The following is a 14859-nucleotide window of genomic DNA, read 5'->3' as shown; positions in this document are numbered from 1 at the left end:
TCCAAATTTGACTTGTCCAAACCGAGCTGCAGAGGCAGTTGTGTAGTTTCTTTTGGCCAAATGATTGGAACCCATACAACACCCGACCCTTGTGGGATAAACAGGCTGGCTGGCTTTCAAAAGGCAAAAAGCTTCTTAGGGTTTCCAGCAGTCAAGTTATTACATCTTAAAGGAACAAGTGTCCTTCAGATGAGGTAAAGGATCCAATCTTGTACTTGTGGGGGTCTCATGGCAAATAGAGAATAAGAAGTGCTTGCTTCAAATGCCCCACATCTCACGGTCTGGTCGTGTGGTCCGTTATCATCCTCAGCTGAGGAGTGGTAACTTTTTAAACCTACTGGGCATCGTGTGAACTTAGGAGAAATATTTAAGGTCCTGAGTCAGCCCAGCGGAAAATCACAGGCTTTAGTGCTTGTCTGAGTCAGGGATTTAAAAGCTATTCCAGTTTCAAGGAATTCGGCATCATTAATCAACAATGTTTGGGCGATGCCTTGTCTTTCTCCTGTAGAAGAAAATAGAAATTCTGTTGCTGATTCGGGAGAAACAGAACTGGAAATTTGATTTATTAACGTTCATGTGATAGGAGCCAGATCCTCCTTTCTTCTTTTGATGGAAATCTAGACTAGTGGCATGTGGCCTCGTTGGAGTCGTTCTTGTGCTGACATAACAGAGTGGAATGGTTTGGGTTGGAAGGGACCCTTAAAGGTCTCTAGTCGAACCCCACTGCAAGGGACAGCTTCAACCAGGTCAGGTTGCTCAGAGCCCCATCCAACCCAACCTTGAATGTTTCCAGGGATGCGGGCATCCACTGCTAGTGTCTCACCATCCTTATTTTAAAACACTTCTTTCTCGTATCCAGGCTAAATCTCCCCTCTTCTAGTTTGAAACCATTACCCCTTGTCCTGTCACAACAGGCCCTGCTAAAATGTTCATCCCCATCATTCTTATAGGCCTCCTTTCAGTACTGGAAGCTGCTCTAAAGTCACCCTAGAACCTTCTTTTCTCCAGGCTGAACAACCTCAACTCTTTCAGCCTGTCCTCACAGGAGAGGTGTTCCATCCCTCGGATTATTTTTGTGGCCTCCTCTGGACCTGCTCGAACAGGTCTCTGTCTTTCCTGTGCGGAGGGCTCCAGAGCTGGGTGCAGGACTGCAGGATCTCAGCAGAGTGGAGCAGAGCGGGAGATTCCCCTCCCTCGCCCTGCTGCTCACACTTCTTTGGATGCAGGCCAGGATACGGTTGGCTTTCTGGGCTGTGAGTGCATGTTGCTGGCTCATGTCTGGCTTTCACCCACCAGCACTCAAGTCCTCACCAGCGCTGCTCTCGCTCCCTTCGTCCCCCAGCCTGTATTGACGCTCTGGGTTGCCCCAACCCACGTGCTGGACCTTGCACTTGACCTTGTTGAACGTCATGAGGTTCACGTGGGCCCACCTCTCCAGCTTGTCCGTGTGCCTCTGGATGGCATCCGGTCCTTCTGGCGTGTCAGCTGCACCACTTGGCTTGGTCTGTGCACTTGCTGAGGGTGATAAGTGCCTCTTTAAACCTTTCCTGTTTCACCTTCTCTATCTCCTTTGCTGAAGGGTTACGTGCGAGCCATGATTTCAGGACCGCTGCTTTAGAGACTGTTCTTTATCTGGGCCCGGGCTGTAGCTGCTCTGAAGCTTTCAACAGACAGCCTTTAGGGTGCCTTATTCTGCTCTGGTTTTCAAGGCTCAGCTCTTTCGTTCTCACAGGCTTTCCTGCCGTTACTCTTTGCAAAGCCTACTCTGCTCATATATGAGAAACATTTTGTTAGCTACAACCTGGCTTTGTTTTCTTTCTCATCGCAGTGGTTTGAGTGTAAGTCTTGGAGTAGATCACAGGGACTTAACCTCTTGAATTCTGAGAGGACAGACACTCCCAGCCCTTAGAGTCATTGGGAAGTTAGAAGGAGCAAGAGGCTGAGTCCAGCCAGAGATCCCAAGGGGGACTGGACATCCCTCTAGACGAAGACGTGCCGTCCGTGTTCCTGCAGGGGCAATTCCTGCACGTGCTTCTTCCTTCCTTTTTGTCATTTTCTTGACTGCTTTTGGGTGCAAGATGGAAAAGGTATGAAGTTGCTCCGCCACTGACGCATTGTTTGACCTTGGTCAAGTTGCTTCATCTCTTCATGACTCCATTTCTTGTACATAGTCAGCTCTCCTGTGATGTTCCCCACCTAAGCAGGGAAGCGCTGTTGGGGAAGGGATGGGATGTCTGTGAAGGTGAAGGAGCCAGTGGGCAAAGCTTTAAGAATCTGACTTGAGATAAACACTGTTTTTGATTTGGTCCAGTCACAGTCAATCTGTCACAAGAGCAGGTGCCCCAGTGACAGCTGAAAAGCTCTGAGGAGAGCACGGTTAGAATGGAAACTGTGGTTATTAGTTGTAAAAGCAGAGGAGTGTCTTTATTTGCTCCTGACACTGCCTAACCTGCTGCAAAGCTGTCTCTGCTGCTGCTCTGCTCCAGTCTACGTCACAGCATCCCTCATGGATTGCAGCAAGGGCTGTCCTCGCCAGTTCAAAGTGCCATGGCAGTGTTGGAGCATCCCTGCATGAAGGGCAGCGTGGGGACACGGACACCATAAGGCTTTGCAATTTTTCCTTGGGCAGTTTTATTGAGCGGGGCTAAACGGGCTAGCAGTCCCCCTCTCCCCTACCAGCAGTGCCTGGTGCCGTGTGTGTGTGACGTCCTGCGCAGCCCCTGTGGTCTCAGCTGGGACTGGGATGCCTGTGTATTAAAATGGCCTTGGTTTGTCTTCTGTTGGCCCTGCAGGTCTGAGCAGTGACAGCGGACTCGGGGGAAGCACAGATGGCAGCACAGATATCCTGGTGTTTGGCTCGGTGGTGGACAGCGTGACAGAGGAAGGTGGGTGCCGCAGGCTCTTGGTGGTACCAGTACCCGAAGGGGCTACGGGAAAGCTGGGGAGAAACTGTTGGCAAAGGCGTGTAGCGATAGCTCTAAGGGGAATGGCTATAAACAGGAGCCGGGAAGGTTTAGACTTAGATGTAAGGAGGAATTTCTTCACAATGAGGGTGGAGAGGCCCTGGCCCAGGTTGCCCAGGGAAGGTGTGGCTGCCCCATCCCTGGAGGGGTTCAAAGCCAGGGTGGATGGGGCTTTGAGCAGCCTGAGCCAGTGGGAGGTGTCCCTGCCCATGGCAGGGGGTTGGAATTAGATGATCTTTGAGGTTCCTTCCAATGCAAACCATTCTATGATCTCTATGGAAGTGTGGGGAGTGGCTGCTGCTAAGAGAGAAGGGATAGTCGGGAACATTTGGTGCCAAGAACAACAGGGAACATAAGAATTGGAAGTGTGAAACCTTTGGGTCATCTCTCTCCATCCTTTTCTGCCCCATAGAATGCGAGGTTTCAGAGGAGTCAAGTGGTGAAGCAGAGATTGAACAGGAAGCATCGGATTTGGAGGACCTGAGGGAGCTGCATCCTGGCTTGTTGATCTACAAGGCAGCACAAGCCCGAAACCTGCCTCTCATGGCAGAAGCACTGGCGCATGGGGCTGAGATCAACTGGGTGAATGATGAAGATGAAAACAAAACTCCTCTGATTCAAGCTGTGATGGGGGTACGTTGTGGCTGGGAGGCCACGTTTGGGAATACGAAGTCTTGATTCTAGGTCAGAGTGCCCCGACAGCGGGCAGCTTACAGCCTCCTCTGTGCTTATGTGTCCTCTCGGTACTGCTGGCTGGATTCATGTAGAGATTCCCCTTTCCCTTGGCAGGGCTCCTTGATAGCCTGTGAATTCCTGCTGCAGAACGGGGCAGACGTGAACCAAAGAGACAGCCGAGGCCGGGCTCCTTTGCATCATGCCACGTACCTCGGGCACACTGGGTAAGGTCTTTGCACATTGCTCTGAACGCTTCCATCACCCTTGGACTGAGGATCAGCGTTAACGCTGAGAGTCATGGGGTGAGGCGGCCGAGGGAGATGGGTTTTGATGAATTGGTTATTTGCCTTTTTATATCCCATCAATAACTTCATTGTCATGAGGACAATTGCCCTCATGGCAGATTGGGGGGCACTGGGACCCTCTTAGAGCAAGTTCAGAGGAGGCCACAAAGATGATCGGAGGGCTGGAGCACCTCTCCTTCAAGGCCAGGCTGAGAGAGTTGAGGTTGTTCAGTCTGGAGAAGAGAAGGCTCCAGGGAGACCTTAGAGCAGCTTCCAGTAGTGAAAGGGGCTGCAGGAAAGCTGGGGAGGGGCTCTGGATCAGGGAGTGCAGGGAGAGGACGAGGGAGAATGATTTTTAGCTGAAAGAGGGGAGGTTGAGATGAGATTTTAGGAAGGAATGTTTTGCTGTGCTGGTGGGGAGGCCCTGGCCCAGGGTGCCCAGAGCAGTGGTGGCTGCCCCATCCCTGGAGGGGTTCCAGGCCAGGTTGGATGGGGTTTGGAGCCCCTGATCCAGTGGGAGGTGTCCCTGCCCATGGCAGAGGTGGAACTGAATGGGCTTTGAGATCCCTTCCAACCCACCCTATTCTGTGACTGCTGATTTAGACCAAAACAATGGAAGCTGTGCCTGCGTGTGGAAGGACAGTGCCCTCTGCCCGCTCCCATGGGAGAGCTGGAATTTCTGCTCTGATGGTCTTTTCTCTCCCTTCTGCAGTCAGGTCTGCTTGTTCCTCAAGCGAGGGGCAAATCAGCACGCGGTGGACGGCGACGGGCAGGACCCGCTCAGCATCGCCGTCCAGGCAGCCAACGCAGACATAGTGACGTTGTAAGTGCAGCCAGGCCTTGTAGTGCCGGTACGCAGGAACACTGCGCGTAAATAACCACCGGGGAGTAACGAAACCTCTCTCCCTTGTGTTCTGTTTCACTCCAGGCTGCGTCTGGCTCGAATGAATGAGGAAATGCGAGAAGCAGAGGGTGTCTTTGGACAACCAGGTCAATATCCCAGCAACAGCCCTACTGAGCTGCAGTACAGGAAGTGTATTCAGGAGTTCATCAGCCTTAATATAGATGAGTGTTAGTGACAAAGCCCCCACCTCCCCTTCGCTCTCTGGAAGTTGGGCTGGATTCTAGAAGCCTTGAGAGCCCCATCCTTGCTATATTGGTGTTTCTTGCAGATTGGTCTGTTTTTGATGCCTGCACATATAGGTTGAGATGCACCCAGGAAGGAAAAAGGGGTCTTTCCTGTTATTGTTAACGTTCTCATGCTTGACTACTGGATGGTTGATTTTGTGTAGGAAACTCCTAGGGCATAACCACAGACCATGGCGCGTGGACTTGAGTGTGTGAAGAGTATGGGAGAGGAGTTTAGCATTAAAAAAAAAAGAAAAAAAGAAAAAAGAGGGAAAAAAAAAAAAGAAAAAAAAAGAGAAGAAAAGGAAACCCTCTATCGCCAGGAGAAACCCAACGACAACACGATCAGACGAACCTGCCTCTGCTTTGGTGTCGTTACCACGCACTGAGTTCTCGTCTGAACAGTTTGTTTGGAAGGGATTCTGTCGTGGAGCCCTCTGTCGTGGCAGCGCAAGCAGCAGCCTTGCTCTCTCGGGGGGCTGCTGCGGCGTTCGGGAGCTGCTGGGGCCAATTCAGAAAACTCAAAGATGACCTCCAAGTCAGGAATAGGCTGTTTTGTGGGGCAGAGCCCTCTCGCTTCAGAAGGCACAACAGAAGGGGTAGGATTGAGAGCGATGGCTATTCACCTTAATTGCTCTCAGGACTATACCAGCCATGCTCCCCTTTTTTTTTTGCCTTTGGTGGTTAGCTGGTCAAAGCCATAGCTCGCCTGCTTCCCGGGCCAAGATGCAATCTGCATAGTGTTATGGAAGCAGCAGTGCTAATTTTTTTGAGGCTGGGAGAAGCTTGTCGCTGGCGATGGGCTTTGTGTCAGGGAAGAAAAGCCACGTCTAACTCCCACCACCTAACGGCTGGCTTGCACGATGCAATTTGACTTTGGTTCAGTTGATTTCCTGGTCACTTCAATTTTCTGACTTAGCATCTCTGTGAAGGAGACTTCTACTTGCATGGATATCCCTCTGTGCTCTCCCCACGAATGCTGAAGCATGTGAGCAGGGCATCTCAGCAGCTGGCCCAGGGGCTTTGGAGTTCCCCAATTCCAATAACCGGCAAAATCTTTTGTGTTTCTTTCCTTTTTTCTTGTGTTGTTCTTTGCTGGAGTGGGGGAATGTGTTTCTACTTGGAGCACTTTGCTGTGTTTGTGGTCTGTTCTGAGGCTGCTGCCGCCGTGCGTTCCTCTCTCGGGAGGGCTAACGGAGCGCGTGTACCGCTGGCAGTTTGGATGCCACGCTGAGATGTGCTCCTGTAAGAGCCTCTTCTGAATGCCCTCAACTGCAGTGGATAGTGGAGCTTTTCAGGACTCGTGGGCGGCAGCGCACGGCCGGTTTCGCCCCTGCCTGGGCTGCTGGCTCTGGGGATGGGCCACAGTGCCTTATGGATAGTGCTGGCATCTTGAGGGAATCACGATGTCACAAGGAACACAAGAATACCAGGCTGTTTCCCATCCTCCTGCATTACATCAGCAGTGATACACAATCATACTGTTTTTCATCTGATACGGGCTTGGCCTTTTTACTTTTTTTTTCGTGTTGGCCGCTGCCACGCTGCAGCCCTTTGCAGATTAAACCTTTGCAGGGTTATTTCTGTTAACAGAATTGTGTCCTCAGCTACTGGAGCGACAGTGATCCAGCTCTTTACTCAAGACAACACCAACTGCACTCGGTGTCCACCCACACATCTAAAAGTAGAACAATAGAGACTCCCCTCAGACTCTAGTAGGGTGTCGTCTCGGTTCACGGGACAGTCCCTGCTTTCTTAGGAGCGTGCTGTCCCATATCTTGCTGCAGCCGGACCATGGTTTTCTGTCTGTGCAATCTGGATCTCAAAGTCCATCTTTGTCTTGTAGCTTTCTCATTCCTTTGGAGCTTTGAAAGCGCGGTGAGTTGTGATCTGTCCCAGCTGTGAATCTGAAATGGTCCTGGTGGCTGTGCTGAAACGGCTGCAGCTCAACAGCAGGGCAAAATCTGTCCCCAGGGCCTTTCATGCTTCCATGAATCATAGAATCACTAGGTTGGAAAAGACCTCTGAGATGATCGAGTCCAACCACACCTATCTGCCACTAAACCATATCCTTAAGTACCTCATCTACCCCTCTTCTGAGTAATAAACAATCTCCTTCCGCCAATCCTGAAAAATGAAAATTGATGAGCTTGGTTCCATCAGCTTTTTTATCATCGGCAATGGTTTTTCATGGCTTTTCCTCCATCACCCCACTCTTTCTGTCCCAGGAGGGCAGTGCTCTGCACATCCTGGGCTGTGTGCCTCCTGCCTTGCCTGAACCTGCTGATTCCCAGCGCGCTGCTGGGTTGGAGGGGCAGTGCACCACACAGACCTGCGTTCACCCTTCGTAGCTGCTCAAAGCCTGGTCTGAACCCCCCTCCAGCCTTTAGCCAGGCAAAACTCCCTCTGAACTCCTCTCTGAGTTGAAGCTGTAGGACATGCCCTTAACAGCTGGCAGAGGGCAGCTCGCTCAGTCTGTGTTCCTATTGTGTGGCATCCCCGGGAGTGATTCGGAACCACCAGCGTGGCATAAAATGTCATCGTTGTTACAATTCAGTTTCAGAGGAGTGCTAGGATGTATAAATCCGTAGTTTCTTTGAAAGTAGGGACTGTATTTTGATTGTAGCTCCCACGTGTGACGCTGGAGACCCATCACCGAACGAAGAGGGCTGTCTCCAACCTCTGTAAGTGATACCAAATGTTGGCAGCTGTGCGTTGTGCACAGCTCTTGCCATGGTGCTGCTACATCATCTCCTTCAGTCTGCATTTCAGATGCCCTGGATTAAATCTCTTTCTTCCTGATGCCCATGTGAGGGTGTAGCCAGCATCACTGCCCACTCCGCGTTTCTCCTGCAGGATTACAGGTTGCCACTTCACGTTCTCATGGAGTTTCATCTTTCGGGCCTTCGCGTTGGACTTTGTCTTCTTTTCGGTAAAAGTTATCCTCAATTTAAGTGGACTTTCCTGCTGAGCAGGGTGGTGCTTTACTTCTTACAGTCCTTGTCAGAGGAGCCCGCTTGCTCTGCCGCGAGTGGCAGCGTCACTGTGGGAGTGGGGTCAGGAGCAAACCTGGAGGCTCACAAACGCGTGAAATGACCTCCCTGCTCCGTGTAGAGCTCAGACAGGGTTGGATGCTGTTGTCCAGCGAAATGAGTTGTGGTGCTGAGCCTGCAAAGCCCTTAAGCGTGGGTGTGCTTTCAGCAGGACTGTGCTGTGCTTGTCGTTAGATCGCTTGGATTTGCCCTGCGGCATCCAGATCAGCGCTCGGTGTGCTCAGGACCAGTATCCTGCTGAGAACTTGCTCTGCTTCCTGCGTTAGGAACCGAGGGATTCTCCATAACGAATTCTCTTTGATAATCCTATCCCGTTTTATACTGATCTGTGTCAATTTAGACATCTGTCAGTGCTGAGGTCCCCTCAAGTCAGGCCCTTTCCAAGAAAAAGACCATATGGAATCAAAGCTGGCATCTTTCCGGGTCCTTCAAAGATCTTGAAATCAAAACATATGCTTTGCTACCGCGATGGTCTTACTCTGGTAATGAATTTCAGCGTGGTCATTGCCTAGCAATGGTTTTTTACGGCAACTTCAAACACCCCAATCGGTTTCCCAGCTTTTTTACAAGAAGCTGGAAATAAGACTGCTCCTTCCTGTAAGCCAGCGAGAACTGGAGATGTGGCTCCCGCTTTGGGTCGTTTTATTTCACCATCGGCATTCGTGGCTCATGAGAACACCACAAGAATCATGTACAGCTCGGTCCGTTGAAGCTCAGACTCACTGCTGAAGTACATGAAGTTAAAGCGTATGTAAATATGATGCAAAAAGCGGTGTCTTGCAAGACAATTTATCTATTTAACATGTATTGGTACTTTATTTAGATTCCATGTATAAAGCGACTTTGTGCACTTTTCCTACATACAGTATTGGGGGGTTTATGTTCTTTTGTTATGGATTTTGTGCTGTCTTTTTTTTTTAATCAGTGGAATTGTTAAGTATTTAATTTATTATTGCTGTGCCCAGAGGACTAGTGCAATTTTTATTCAATACAGTTTGTCTGTATTTAATGTCAGGATTTTTTTTGTAGCATTGTTAGGGAATGTTTTTCAAAACCTGCCTTTTTCCCCCCACAATTTTCCTTTCCCCCTTTTTCCCCCCCCTTTCTATTGTCATTATACAGATCGTGAGGCGTTTGGTGCCTCTGGTTTGACATATAATCAAGCACTTCAGTACATCCTGCAGTTTCTTAAACAAAAAAGGTTCTCCAGGAAAAGAAAAAAAATATTACTAAGGAGGCACGTCTCAATGTTTTCTGTGTTTATTTGATTTTTTTTGGTTGGGTTGTATGTGGGTACGTGCGTGTTTGGAGAGGAGAGTGGGAAAGTTGTACAGAAAATTGGTTTTCAGCAAAGTCAACAACCAACCCGGCTCTGGGGAAGAATGGATATCATTTCCCCCTTCTTCAAATACAGCTGTATTTATCTTGTACGATCTCGTTTGAAATCCCTAATGCCTAAACTACTCTCTCTTCATTCTTCTTTTCTTTTCAAAGAGCGCGAGCGTTATCTCGATGACAGTAACTTGGTTGCTACCACAGTTAACGTGAGATTTGCCTTTGTCTAGAAAGCAACATGCCAGGCATCGTCAAAACGCAAACGGACCCAAAGCCTCACCTCAGCCGCGCAGATTCTGCCACCTTTTGAGTTTTTTGTGATCTGGGCGACCGTTTCTATACCTGTCCGAGCTTTTGCTTGGCTCGACCCAAACCCTGTAACCAAGTGCCTGGGCAGGTGGTCTCGGTTTGACTCGCTGGGGTCTGATTCCAGGTGGGGTGAGTCAGGTGCTGGCAAGTTGAAACGACAGCCCGCAGTGTTCCCTCTCCTCATGTCATCCGGGGAAGCCTCAGGTTACTTTGATATTGTTGTCTCTGAGATGGTCTCTGTGAGGTAAAAAATTCCAGTCTAGAGGAGAAACATAAAACTGGAAGAGCTTATGCCTTCAAAGAAAAAGATTTGACAAGCTGAGACTGTGGTTCGCGTAAAATAGATGAGTGACATCTCAGAGCAGCAAAAATGGCCGTTATTTATGCAAGAGAAAAAGAAAAGACCTCCTAAAGCAATGCACTGATTAACTTATTGTCCGGTGGCCGCCACACAGTTGCTGGTGCTGAGCTGCTGTGGTGTTGCTGTGCTGCTCGACTGTCCCTGAACCCCCTTCTCTCTCCTCACTGCCCGAGCGTTATTGCTTTCAACCAAAGACAAAGAGGGATGAACGGATTAAATGGGCTACGAACCCACGGGTGAGCTGGGCGAGTGCGCGTGTGTGAGTGTGCGAGGGGAGGACGGCGGCTGGGGGAGAGGGGACCGAGCAGGAGGAGGGGGAGAGGCAGTTCTGAACAAACAAGGGTTTGTGGGTTTTTTTGATATTCCAAAATATAGAGTGCTGTTTCCATAGGAATGGGATTCATATCAGTCTGCCTGCTGGCTCCTCAGCCTCGTAGGGAGTTTGGGCCGAGGTACGTCCCTCCCGAGCCGCGTCCCCCGCGCGGGGGCAGCTGAACCGTTACGGGGAGGGAGCGGGGGACGGGGCGGGGGGGGCAGCAGCCAGGATAGCTTCCAAGGCGCGAGGAGGACCACGTGTGTTTGTAGTGCAGCAGCTGAGATGGTCCACAAACACACCTCGGCACTAGCACCTTCCTCGCGTTGAGGGCCAGGAAGGAGCACGTTTTGTTTGTACGTCCCTGTGCTCCAACAGGTGATGTGTTGGGAGCAGCCAGGTGGTTGTCTTCAGGTCAATGGATCTGTAAATGTGTCTCGGTTGACTCCCATATCCATCATGCCCTCCAACAGGACATGAGTTTTAGCGCGGTTTCCCCATCCTGGGAGCTCTCTACGCGGAACCTGAGGCTCCCGACTCCCGAATAGCGTAAGCCTTTCCTGCTCTGGGGTTCCGCAGGCAGGCAGCCTTCTCCTGGCTAAGGCTCCCAGACCTTCCTATCTAAACAGCACAGAGAGAAAGGAGTTCTTTAGCCAAGTCGACGCCGCTGGGTGCGGCCGATTAATCCACCTCTTACCCCGGAATGGCTGAGCTGCTGTGCCAGGGCTGACGCTTGCTGTAAATACGCTATAACCTATTAACCTCCTTCACTTGCCTGCTTTCAGTACAACTTTGTAACACGTTTTTTAATTCCCCCTTTCCCTACACAGCCTGTACTGACTGTAACTATGGAACCAGATATTCTGTATGTTATTATCTTTGTACAATTTTAAAACTGTTGCTGTGGTGTCTGCCTTTTTTTCTCCTTCCCTTCTCTTCTATTGTCTCTTGAAACACTGTTAATAAAAACCTAGAGAAACTCCTTCCCTCCTCCTTCTCTGGCTTGGTTTATTCATGTAGGGTTTCTTGCCTTCTTACCTGTATTAACTGGATTTAGAACAGCCTCCTTTTAACCCGTTTTCCTTCTCCTCTGCAACCCACAGCTCGAATATTGCAGCAGTGAACAGCACATAAATACTCTGCGTTTTTGTTTGGGCTCCTGTGACGCTCTCTGGTGATGGTGTGGTTTCAGGGTGCTTTGGAGGAAGCCTGGGGAGAAGGGGGGGCGCTCAGATCACACTCCCCAACCCACCCATTTGTATTTCTTCTGAGCACCTGAATCAGTTAATGGTTGATGTGTTCCCTGGTGGCTCTCCTATAAAAGGAGACACTGCACTGGGTGCAAATACCAACCTCCTGCACATGGACCACCCTTTCCCACATATCCCAGAGCAATCCTTCCCCCACTCCTCTCATACTGTGTGGCCGTGGCAGAGAAATAAAAGAAGAAGAAAAAAAGAAAGGTTATCCTGGCCTCATGATTTCTATCGCACTTAGCGTGGAAAACGAAGGCAGAAAAAAGAAATTGTGGTGTAACCCCTGTTTTCCCCTGGAGGGACAAACAGAGCCCGATTAATGAATCCAGGCGGGCTTGTGACCTCAGTGAAGGAGTTGGACTCGGTGATCCTCGTGGGTCCATTCCGACTCGGGGCATTCTGTGTTTCTAAGGAGTTAAACAGGAAGGATGCTTTGAAATCAGGAGCGTCACAGTCCTTAAAAGCGTTTATGGAAGGAGAGCTGCGTGGCCTTACAGTAAATTTATAAGCACAGAGCCTGGGGGAGACAAGGCTTGCTCCCCACCCTGTTTCTGCCTCCCACTGCCACCCCTTCCTCCTCCCTTTCCATTCCCTAAATGGAGACCGGTCTCTCCCAGCCCCACAAAGATAAATACACCAAAGACTGCGATGCAATTACAGGATCCCAGACCTCCAATATCTTTCTTTCTGTAGTTAACAACGGTTAAAGGCTTAAATATCTTCAAAAATCTGGGACTAATACTTTACTACACCAGTTAGGAGTCTTGCAATTGGAGTCACACCGGAGCGTTGCCAGAACCGGCCGCGGGAGGGTTTAGTGATCTTGAACAAGAATGCATTCGTGGTTTTACCAATACGGTCAAGCTGCTGGCAGGAGGGAAAAGCAATCCTCTGTCCTGCTCCCCAGGAGTGACCCTTAGCACCTTCCTAAGTCAGGATCAAAGAGGAGAAGCAGCGGCTGTTGCGTGTTCTCTACACCAGAACTCACCCACTTTGGTCCTCACTTACCTATTGCTGCCAGATCCGCTCAACAATTCAACAACAGCCTCAGAAATAACCCTGGAGAGGTAATGTCCTCCTAGAAAAGCTGCTTGTTTTATAGCATGTGTGAGGGTGGTGTTTTCTTCTCCCAGAAAGGGAGTATATTTCCATTAGGGAAGACGGGCAGGAATGGTGGTGGGGCAGCAGGAGGGAACGAAGGAGCTGGGGTGATGCACACAGAGGACAAATGGGGTCACAGCCGGTCTGTCACTTGCAGGAGGGGATGGTGGTCTCACAGGCTGCAAGGCAGAAAGTCTCTGTAGCATCACGATGTATTTGTGTGCACAGGACAGCGCTGGTGGGGACGGTGGAAACGGAGTCCCACCAGGTCAGGAGGAGCTCAAGTGACTTTAATCAAAAGCTCACAGGTAGGTCAGGCACAAAATCATGTTTCCTGAGCATTGCTGTGTCTGAAAATCAACAGATCCTGGTCAAGGCCTGCCTGATTATAAGGTTAACGTTAGAAGCCTTTGCCACCTGGGTGTGGATGATGCTGAAGAACGTTATTGTCAAGAGGTTTGGGGCTGGACACACTTCATGGAGTCAGTGTGCTCCCCCATGCGCTGGGTGGAAGGGAATCACAGAATCATAGACTAGTTTGGGTTGGAAAGGGACTTGGAGATCATCCAGTTCCAACCTCCCCCCGGGATGGGCAACCCCCTGGAAGGGAACACCACATCCACCTGTCCTGTGAGCTTGCGTCAAAGGAGCAGCTGGAGGAAATGTCCTTGCGGGATGCCTCCAGGGTGGGGAGCGCTGCTGGGCAACGAGGGGTCACCGCACGCCTTCTCTGCCCTCTCTCTGGCCACCCTCGCCCTTGGACCGTTCTCCTGCTGAGTTGGTGAGACCATACGGAGTTACAGTGGATCCTGCTGTTGACTTGGCTTTGTGGAGCGGTGGTTTTTGTATCAGCTTTTCTCTTCCCGTGTTGACAGATGATGTGCTCTGGGGCTACGGACCTCACAGCAGCTGTGGGTCTGCCCTCCCAGAGCCTCTCCTCGACCCATCTGTCAAACAAAGGGCACAGGATGAAAGACAAGGTAGCTGTACCTGTCCAGGTGAATACCTGGCATTGTTGCCTTATCTTTTCTCCTGTGGCTACATGGGTTCGTCACCGGGTAAAGATGAGTTCAGTAGCCCAGTTCATGGCAAAAATTTCCCTAGAAGCAGCAAACATACGAGCAGAGATATCATCAATGGAATGAGGGCGCTCAATTATCTCTAGAATCGCAGCATAAATCTGAATCATTCCTGCACGAAGGGAGATTCTATCGCAGAACCACTGCTGGGACACGTGAACTCTTTGCCTTCACTTGTGGTTTGAAGAAGGCTTTGAGTCAGCTGTCACGGGGAATCGTTATATCTGACAGGGCCCTTTGACAGGTGGTTGTTTCGTTCCAGCAGAGGTGGACTGAACTGCCACGACAATCTACGAAAAGCCTGGCTGCCGGAAGGGAAACCAGACAACCCGTACATTATCTTCTCCCTGCTCCTGGCTGAACGATGCCTTCAGCAAACTAATATTTGCTAAGTTTTCAACTGCATGGAGCTCTGCCGTTGCACAAGTGGCACAGGAGAAGACCTTTGTGTTTCAGAGCACTCAGATTCCATAATAGCTCTCCTTCAATTCCTAAAAGTCTCTCTGCCGTCTCCTGGGCTTTGGAAAAAAGTATCAATAGCGTTAAAACCATTTCCTTCGTCCTCCCCCTGCGCTCCCTGATGCAGAGCCCCTCCCCAGCTCTCCTGGAGCCCCTTTCAGCCCTGGAAGGCTGCAATAAGGTCTCCCCGGAGCCTTCTCTCCTCCAGGCAGAACAACCCCAACTCTCTCTGCTTGTTAACGCATGCTCTAATTTCATTAATGCTATTAATTAAACACCCTGGCAATGTGGCAGCTTAATAGACCTCAGCCCTCCTGATGAGGTGTTTCTTCCGAGTGAGGAGCCTCCAAACACCTCCCTGACCAGAATGCAGCTTTCACAGACCTGAGGACCAAGGAGCGGTGCCGGAGGTGAGCGCGGGGCTGAGGGTGGGCTGTGGTCTCAGGGGAAGAGCTGGGCAGCCGCGCAGGGCGCTGGGCAGCCGGGGGGCAGCTGCTTCTGGGGCTGCTGCAGCCTCCTGGTCACCCTTCAGGGGAGCTCTGC

At 50.6% G+C, this 14859-nt stretch overlaps 1 protein-coding gene across 6 annotated transcripts in view; it reads left to right on the top strand.

The window, feature by feature from the left end:
* Nucleotides 1-5301, top strand: part of ACAP3 (ArfGAP with coiled-coil, ankyrin repeat and PH domains 3) — an 83687-nt gene extending 78386 nt beyond the window's left edge. For 4 of the 6 annotated variants that reach the window (XM_054085490.1, XM_054085486.1, XM_054085489.1 and 1 more), the window contains 5 exons: nucleotides 2793-2885; nucleotides 3376-3596; nucleotides 3753-3862; nucleotides 4635-4745; nucleotides 4851-5301. In XM_054085490.1, the coding sequence (XP_053941465.1) occupies nucleotides 2793-2885; nucleotides 3376-3596; nucleotides 3753-3862; nucleotides 4635-4745; nucleotides 4851-4998 (683 nt within the window). In that variant the 3' untranslated portion in view covers nucleotides 4999-5301. Of the gene's footprint in view, nucleotides 1-2784; nucleotides 2886-3375; nucleotides 3597-3752; nucleotides 3863-4634; nucleotides 4746-4850 lie in introns of all 6 variants that reach the window. The other 2 variants (XM_054085488.1, XM_054085487.1) reach the window with 1 other exon arrangement.
* The last annotated feature ends 9558 nt before the right edge of the window (nucleotides 5302-14859 follow it).

Source organism: Cuculus canorus, chromosome 21, assembly GCF_017976375.1.
Source record: "Cuculus canorus isolate bCucCan1 chromosome 21, bCucCan1.pri, whole genome shotgun sequence".
Classification (NCBI taxonomy): domain Eukaryota; kingdom Metazoa; phylum Chordata; class Aves; order Cuculiformes; family Cuculidae; genus Cuculus; species Cuculus canorus.
The sequence above is the reverse complement of the archived record's forward strand: the minus strand, read 5'-3'. Positions and strand labels throughout refer to the sequence as shown.